General features: G+C 43.7%; 1 protein-coding gene across 1 annotated transcript; it reads right to left on the reverse strand.

The window, feature by feature from the left end:
- Positions 1-256: 256 nt before the first annotated feature.
- On the reverse strand, positions 257-8,493 carry LOC117249544 (uncharacterized). Its single transcript, XM_033615266.2, has 7 exons — positions 8,299-8,493; positions 5,804-6,006; positions 5,266-5,367; positions 5,064-5,159; positions 4,828-4,938; positions 3,357-3,480; positions 257-3,110 (listed from the first exon to the last, which is right to left on the reverse strand). Exons 1-7 carry the CDS (start codon positions 8,324-8,326, stop codon positions 529-531), a joined length of 3,246 nt encoding a protein of 1,081 aa, XP_033471157.2. The 5' UTR covers positions 8,327-8,493; the 3' UTR covers positions 257-528.
- Positions 8,494-9,357: the final 864 nt, after the last annotated feature.

The raw sequence follows: 9,357 nt of genomic DNA on the forward strand, positions 1-9,357 counted from the left end.
TGCACGTTTTCTTGACAGTTGCATAACAATGACCTCAAACTTGCATCTACGTTGCTGGAAACTTGCAACACGGAGTCATGATGGAGAGGAAGAAGCAATTTGAAAGTGTGGCTTCATTTAACAAAGACAGACAACAGAGCAGAACAGTTAAACAAATAATTGATCATCATGTATTTGTTTGATTTTCTGACACTAGACTAATCGATGACATTTCAGCACTTATTTTAAAATAAAAATGAACGGAGCAAGAATTACATTCATGATAAATTTATTCCAAAAAGCCATGTAAGCAGAAATTATTCATTGACTTGTAATATATACATGCCTCATAGTTCATCATATGCTTTATAGAAGATGTAAATCAACACAGTAAAGCAACAGGGACAGAAAAACAAAAACAACCAACTTACAAATTGGTCAAAATCAGACAACAAAGAGCGATTTAAGTGTTTTTGGTGACGATGTTTGCAGCTCACAACTTGTCATTGATGTATATAAAATTAAACCTGCATGAAAATACAAGCGTCTCTATTGAAATTCTATTCTGACTTCATCAGTGAAGGATGGCTCCACTTTGACCTCATGACTGAGCGAGTGTTCCCACAGGGACTTCTTGAGGAGGAACCCTAACCCGCAGTCCTCACATATGTAGGTCTTTGGCTTCCCAGCGTGAGTCCTCCTGTGTTTCTTCATGTGATATGACAACCGGAAGCCTTTGTCACATATGTCACATTTAAATGGCTTCTCTCCCGTGTGGATGCGCATGTGCGACTTCAGATAACCCGACTGAATGAAGGCTTTCCCGCACACTTCGCACTTGTACGGACGCTCGCCGGTGTGGTAGCGGTTATGTAGCCGGAGCTCGTTGGCGGTCAGGAAGGTCTTCCCGCACACCGTGCACTGGTGCGGCCTCTCGCCTGTGTGGATGAGCTCGTGCCTCTTCAGCGACGTCTCCTTCATGAACTGCTTCCCGCAGCTGTTGCAGGGATACCGGACGCCGATGTGGATTTGTTCCACGTGGTTTGTCAGCTGCAGCTTGGTGCGGTAAGCCATGTCGCACTGTGTGCACGCCCAGGGTCGCTCCTCGGAGTGGGTTCCCATGTGCACCGTGAGCTCCGAGGCCGAGCGGTAACACTTCCCACACTGCCAGCAGAGGAACGGTTTCTCCCCTGTGTGTTTCCTCTGATGGACCGTCAGACAGTTGGACGACCTGAACTTCTCCGGACACATGCTACAGATGTACGGGAACTCTCCTTTGTGGATTCTCTGGTGGATGGCGAGGTAGGAGAGCTGGATGAAGGTTTTGTCGCACTGAGCGCACGGATACGGCCCGGTGAACTCGTGCTGCTTCTCGTAGTGTTCCCTCAAGCGCCTCAACAGAGTAAAGGTCTGATCGCACATGGTGCACTGCATCGGTCTGTGCATGAGCTTGTGTCTCTCGAACGCGGGCTCGTTGGCGAGTATCTTCCCGCACTCTTTGCAGTAGAGCGGGTCGTGAATCCTCTGGTGCACTTTGAGCATCGTCATGCTCTTGAACTCTTTCCCGCAGTCGTCGCATTTCATGATTTCGCTCACTTCCACTTTGCAAACGTTTTCTTGGTGCTCCTTCAAAGCCGACGGGTACTCGAAGTGTTTGCCGCAGTTTGAACACCACACGGGTATTTTCAGAGGCGGCCCCTGTTGAGGGTCGGTGCTGGTTACCTCGCTCTGGCTGGGCCCTGCCCTCTGCTCCTTCTTCCAAGAGAATCGGGTGATTTTCTTGTGACAGATGGCGTAAATCTGGTGTCTTTTCAGCCCGTGCATGTGTTTGAAACGCTTCTTGCAGTGGATGCAGTGATACGGACGGTCCTCTGTGTGACACTGTATGTGCCTGTTTAGTGTTTTGACGCTGTCGAACGCCCGCGAACACACAGGACACACTTTGAGGGCTTTTTTCTTGACTTTCTGCACAGGCTCAGACGGAGAGTCCCCACAAGCGTCTGCAGGTGCGTCTGGATTTTTGTCTTTCTTATCAAATATACCTGCATCAGCTTCAGCCAAAATCTGCTCCACCGTCTTGCTCTGCTCCTCTCTGATCCCCTCGTGACCGTGAATGATCTGATGCTTCTTCAACGTGTCCTTGTACTTGAAGCCCTTCTCACAGGTGACGCAAATAAAAGGACGCTCCTCCGTGTGAGACCGTAAATGCTTTGCAATGTCCGCAGTGCACGGTAAGATCCTGCTGCAAATGGGACAGACTTTGCCCTCCGTCGACCCCTCTGACGGAGGCTGTGGATTTAAGCGCTGCACCTCCCTCTTCTTCGGCCTTTTCAGCTCTCTGCTCTTACAGATCTCCTTCTGGTGTCTCTTTAAAACGTAAGGGTTCTTAAACTTCTTCTCACAGAAACAACAGTTATATGGGCGGTCCTCAGAGTGCGACCTCATGTGTCGCTCCATGTCAACGCGACGGCCAAAGTACTTCCCACACAGAGCGCAGTTTTTGTTTTCTGACATCTCAGAAGTGCTGGGATCTTCTGCGTCCTCCTCTTTACCATTGTTACCGATCCCTTCCTTTTCATGAACACGCATGTTGTGTCGGTTCATGTCGTAATGGTCCCTGAATCGTTTGTCACAGTTGGCGCACTTGTACTTAAATTCCCGATTGGCAGAATGAGTCTCCTGGTGGCGTCTCATGGCCGCAGCCCGCAGGAAAACCTTATTACACACAGGACAAGTCTTATTATTGGGGTACTTTTTTCTTTGCCTCTTCTCTGTCGTAAAGTCTTTATCCGTTATGGCTCTTCTTTTCACCTGGAGCCTTTTGCTTTGTTTCAGTGGTTGAAAAGCAGCTGGCTTCAAGGCGTCACCGACGTCCTCAGCTCCATCCTCGTTTACTTCATTTTCTGCTTCGTCATCGGGATTGACCAAACCTGACGGCTGCTCGATCTGTATGTAGTCCAGCAGCGTCACAGTTTCCCCCTCCACCTGGACGGTCATACAGCCCTGCATCTGCTCTGACGGAGGCTGCAACTGTATTTGATCTGCGTCGATGACGACCTTCTCCAGCTGAGGGAGGGACAGCGAGGACAGGATGCAGTTCCCAAAGGAAGATGGAATGGTCTGAGTTTCATCTGTGGGGAAAATAAGAATCCCATCAGCTTTATGGTTCGTGTCTATAAACAAAACCAGATGAGAAAAAATGTGCTTCATTCTCAAGAACCAATGAATCAATCTTATATCTTAAAATGTGTTTCTTACATCAGAAAAAAAGCACAATTTTCTGTTGAGGACAAGAAAAGGTATGAGGTCCAGATACCTCATTAAATAAAGGATATAACATTAAGAACTGATTGAATTACAGCCCAGATGTGACTCACCAGATAAGTCGAAATGTCCCAGTGTTGTGTGGTACAGGAGCACAGTCTTCAGGTGCTGAGGGTCAGGAACAGAGTGTACACACTCCTCCAGTGCAGATGGAACGGCACTGAGCATGGACGCAGTCTGAGGAAGAGACACCAGATTACAGTCAGAACAAGGAGTGAAAAGTGGAAAGTTTTTGTCGTTGTGTCCACAGGTTTTCAACACAGGGACAAACATTTGAAGGTTTTTAAGAATTCTCCTGGTCCTATTTTGTAACATGTACTTTGGCCTTATACTCAACGGTTTCACATTTCAGTGACGTATACCATCACCAACATTACTACCGACCAGACAGGTGAGGTTACTTAAAAATAAATAAAATACAACCAAAAAAGCTGGTTGACCTGGTGAACTGTCAACTGTCATCTGATGTATAACTGCACGTCTCTCTGTTATTATCTTAAGTCAGGGTCAGACAACAGGAGTTTCGAAATCCTAACGGATTTTGAAATCATGTTGCATCACACACGAGGACAAACTTCACAGATGCGCTTCTCTCTAATCTCAAACATGCACACACTACAACACATAACAAATAACAGCGCATCAAAATTTCAGGATATTACGTAGATTATCGAGTCAGCTATTAGCAATTCATGTTTGCAGTGTACCCATCGATGTACAGATGACTATCACTGGATAACTTCTGGGTTTTCCTGCCTATCAAAGACAAAGGCGGGCCGCCTGGGTAATTTCGCCTGCCGCCTTGGTTAAAGCGTGTGTGTGTGCATGGGGGGCGTTCAGATGTAGCGTCATGCGCGCACAAACCCATTACTTTCAATGTAGGCATGCGCCATGCACGCTCACAACCCAAAGCGACGCCGTAGCGGTGTGCATTCGGTGCGACGCGCTTGTTTTTTCGTCCGGCGCACAGCTCCACGGACCTGCTTACCCTTCCGGTGTTGCGTCAGATCTACTGTTTCCCACGGAGCTCTGCCCCGTTTGAAAGGCGAAGGAAGCCCGTATGTGGAAACATGTCGCCTCCGAGATGTAGAATGTGTATTACAGAAGAGAAACACACATTTCAGGACCGCTGACTTGTATCATCAGAACAGACATGTCCTGTGATTTTCAGCCTCCTTTTATATTCAATAGAGGGGGGACAATACCTGACAGTAATATTCTCAGCTGTCAGGATGTGCCTGCTGTAAAGGGTAAATATAATCATAGAAGGCTGAAAATCACAGGACATGTCTGTTCTGATTATACAAGTCAGCAGTGTAAAGCTCAAACATGTGGGGGCCTCCTTTCATATTTAATAGAGGGAGGAAACGTATCTAAAAGTACAAATGTCAAGATGGCCCCCGCCACAGGCCTTTGCCACCTTGGTCTCAAAAAAAAAAAAAAGTACTGTTTGTCAGGGACGTTCTGGAGTTATATGGAGCATCTCTTTTTCTATGATTCTTAAGCAGATTTATGTTGCAGTACCTGCTGAATGTCTGGCACTGGAAGAAGCTTCTCCAGTCTGGACAGGAAATCCAGCATTAGCACCTGTAGAGCGCTGTCATATTCAGGCCCGAAATCCGTAGGGAAAACATCCTGAAGGAAATAATCACAGTTTAATGCTCAGGTACCCAACAGCCACTTCACATTATACATTTTATACATCCTATACACACCAAGAGTTTAACTAACACATAAATTCAAAGACACAAGTTACAAACCTGGAAAAACTTCTCCTTCTCTTCAGAGTCTTTCATCAGCAATTCAACCTGATCCACAAAGTTGGATTCTGGAAACTCGACTTCTGCAAAACACGGCTGGAACAGAAATATGCACAGATGCAGCTGAAGCAGAGAAAAATGAAAATTTGATGGAAACCATGACAACGCTGCTGACCTAGATATTATATTCAAAGCAGCTAACCTGTGCGGCCCAGGTGGATATGAGAGACTTGATCCGCTCCAGGTGCATCTCGATGGTTTCTGTATCTCTTATCTGCTCGGCACGACACAATTCAAGAACCACCTGTAACACATGGTGTCACCTCGGGGTGAATACAGCTGACAGAACAGCACCTGGAAGTGTTATTCACTCAGACAGGATTTAGCGCTGTAAAAATTAAATCTTTAATAACTCTTTTCAGATGAGACATTCGGTGCCTTGCAGGTGACGCTGCCATTTTCTGTCAAAAGAAATATTAAAGCTCTTCATCAGCTGCGCCTTTACTGTCAGTCTGCCAGGCCGTAATTTAACTTTTTATTGTTTAGATTCTGTGAATTCTGACGTCTTCGCCGACTGAGTCAAAGGGGACCACTAGAATACACAACAGGTTTTTACAACTTGTTTTGACAGATAAACATCTGCATGAGAGAAACTGCTGTTGTTGTCATATTATGTTTGCTCACAGGAACCATTAAATGTCTTTGCTAAACACTCAACACATGACACCCTACAGTCTTACCCGCGCTCTGAGGCCCAGGAGGAGCTGAGCTTTCTGATCTGCATTCAAAAGATCAGGTACGAGCTCTGAAACCGTGCTGATGAACTCCTCCACCATCCCGTAGTCCTGCACGCTGCCCCTCTGCACGACCTGCCACATGGCTGCAGACACCAGGCGCAGAGGGGGGATGAAGAGGCGGAGAGACGGCAGCAGAAGGGGGGAGTCTGGGGAATATATTTACAATGTTAAAATCAGAATTTGAATAATCACATGTTCAAAGTGAAGCCTTTAATTACAATTCTAATATATCTCATCACCACAGTTAATGTCTTTACAGAAAGTATTTTACATGACTTGGCTTTAATGTTTGAAATGAATTACACACGCGTAGAAATAGATATTATTTTTTCACAATTAATGATAAAAAATATTCAATATTTTTCTCTGCACAGGCTTTTAGTGAAGACCATAAACATTCTGAGGTCTAAAGAGTGTAGTCTTTAGTTTCAGACGTTTATTGATTAAACTCATTAAGTCATTTAACTAATTACTGATGGAAACACTGAAGACCTCTACTGTATAAAGATGGTCCAATATTCTAATCTTAACATGGCATAATATCAACTATTGTCTGTGTCAATCTAAGTAATCTAACTGTCTAAAAACACGTACAAGTCACCACTTAAGTGCCAAAAACGGGCTTTATTTCATAATAAATAACCTCAAAGACATCTCAAGTAGCTTCTTTGTCTTGCAGAAAAGAAATATGTGAATATACTGTAAATAAAAGACATATGACTTATTTTATAGGGCTTTCATAACCAGTTTAATCCATTATCCAGCTTCTCAAATGTGAACACAAGCTGAATTTATTAATTTTTTTTTACAATAATAAATTTAATTTATTGTAATATTTACAAGCTATCTGTACGTCAAGTTGGGTCTGGGATATTGTGCAGGGTATTTGTCACCATTTTCTGACACTTGCTCAAGTAACAATCAAGTCCAGTACACACAGCTGATCACATATGGCAGCTTACATATACATTGGCAAGCAACCCAAAAAAAAAACAACAACAACCAGTGGTAGTGGGGACCGGGGTTGGTTGGCACAACTTTCACTCTTTATCGTACTTCTCTGACATAATTTATGTTAATATATTCTAACTAGCAACTATTGATAGCTTAAAGTCTCAGCTATACATATTCTGTGATTTATAATACACACAACAGATTAAAAAAAATAATAAACACAGTATGAGTCACAAACATAAAACCTAAGTATGAACATCCGAGTGTGCATGAACTGTGTTTGGGATTTTGGGGTAGACGGTAGGCCAACATAATGCATATGTTTTTAGTTTCTGTTACTTTATTTTATTGTTCTGTATAATTAAAGGGAGCGGACAAAAATAATTAATGTTAAAAGAGTAGGTGTAATAATCTAAGGTGTCAGCCTACACCTTTTCGTCATTAACCTAATATTTTTTTTATTGTCTGTCTACCAGTGTATGTGAGTTTTGTAGGTTGGAAAATGACCAAAATAAACTTAACTGAACTAAACCTTCAAAGGACCATAAAGTAGCTGAGTGCCAACCAATCCCACTCTCCTCTACTATGCAAAAAACTACATTACCCCCAAGTCTAATGTATGTGAAATATAGTGTGGTAAATCAATAATGACACACTTAACACTGCATTATTTTGTCACTATCCATCATATTTCCGAACAAAACCATTTTAAAATTAAGTATACTTTTAAAATTAAGTATACTTTAATAACTGACTGACAGAGAGTGAACCTCAGGCCTTTGGAGTCCCTGGTGGCCCAGTGGCCCCGGGTCAGTCACCCAGTATGATGTGCTGGCACATTATTTACTCCCAGCTCCCACAGGCTGGCCCTGGTTGCCTTCATGGACTGGCGACAGTGTCGTAATTACCACTTACCGTACATGACAACCACAACACAGTGGTAACATGGCTGCGGGAGTCGTGACTACACAAGTTGATTTAATTAGTAAACGCGATTTACTTCTTAAAATTCCACGTCATTTTTCTAATTGGCAAGTGTTTCTACTTTCCTGCTAGCTCGACTTTCAGACGTTAGCTGTCTTGTATTTTTGTTTTTAGCCACTAGCTAGATAACTGAGTAGTTTTCGATGAAGCCCACGAAGGCAGCATCAGTCAACCGTTACTCTGCTAGTTTTCACATGCTAGCTAATGCTAACCTGTGTCAACAGTGAGTTGTCACCGCCTGTGACGTTTACGTATTTCTCTCATAGTTAAGTATCAGTGCGGATTAACTAACTAACTAGCTGGCTAATAACTAGCTTAGCTGACGTGAAGCTCCTTCCAGTAACTACAGTACACATCTGCTCGCTAGCGCTGTAACGTAGCACAAAGCCACCGCCATCTCAGAGCGGGGTACGCCATGTTCAAAATCGGGCGCACACAATCCAAAATAAAACCAGATAACTCTGGATGGGTGGTACATGTTTAGGTTCTCTTTGGCTTACCGTTTTCGGTGCGATACGGGCTCTCCATTTTATCCAGGAAAATATCCAAATAGACGAGGAAATGAACTCGGGGTTGTTGTGAGTCGACGTCCGCCCGACCCTGCGGTGCAAGTTGGCGGGGAGGAAGGGCGGCTCGATATTCAGTCCAGAGTGCGCAGGCGTCGTCGCTAATATACGTCTCGGTGGTTTGTTTCACTAGCTTCTAACTCCTCATAGTTTAATACAGGTTTACATCTACTCACACGACCTGCAGAGACACACACTCTGTTAACCTTACACAAAGAACCGACTGTGTGTGGTGTCTTTCATTAACTTCGGAGTTGCCTGCATGAAAATATGTTCTTCTTCTTCGCCTGGTGAATGTCGGGCTCACATGAAGCTGCTCTGGTGGTCACTGCCCCCTGCAGGATGTTTGAGGAAGTGACTGGCGGCTTATGAGACAGCGGACCCCAGGGCACAGACAAAAGGCCCCACAACCTCTCTCATATACACTGAAAACACAGACTTTGATTTGATTTTGTTTTTGCTCATTTGTTGCTGATATTGTTATTGTTTTCTCCTCTGTGAACTTATTTCATGTCTCTGTATTGTCTTTTTATATATAATATTGTATCTATCGTGTCTCCCTGTAATAATTTTGTATCTCTTTCGGTTATTTTGCCCCTTGATATTTTTTTGTGTGTGTCTTTTTGAAGTTGTTTTGTTTTTTTGTGTTAATGTAATTTTGTGTCTCCTTGTAGTGATTTTGTCTCTTTGTAGTGATTTTGTGTCTCCTTGTAACCATTCTGTGTCTCTTTGTAGCCATTTTGTGTCTCTGTAGTGATTTTGTGTCTCCTTGTAACCATTCTGTGTCTCTTTGTAGCCATTTTGTGTCTCCTTGTAGCCATTTTGTCTCTTTGTTGTGATTTTGTGTCTCCTTGTAGTCATTTTGTGTCTCCTTGTAGCCATTTTGTGTCTCCTTGTAGTCATTTTGTGTCTCTGTTGGCCATTTTGTGTCTCCTTGTAGCCATTTTGTGTCTCTTTGTAGTCATTTTGTGTCTCCTTGTAGCCATTTTGTGT

The sequence above is a fragment of the Epinephelus lanceolatus genome, chromosome 23 (genome assembly GCF_041903045.1).
Source record: "Epinephelus lanceolatus isolate andai-2023 chromosome 23, ASM4190304v1, whole genome shotgun sequence".
Classification (NCBI taxonomy): Eukaryota; Metazoa; Chordata; class Actinopteri; order Perciformes; family Serranidae; genus Epinephelus; species Epinephelus lanceolatus.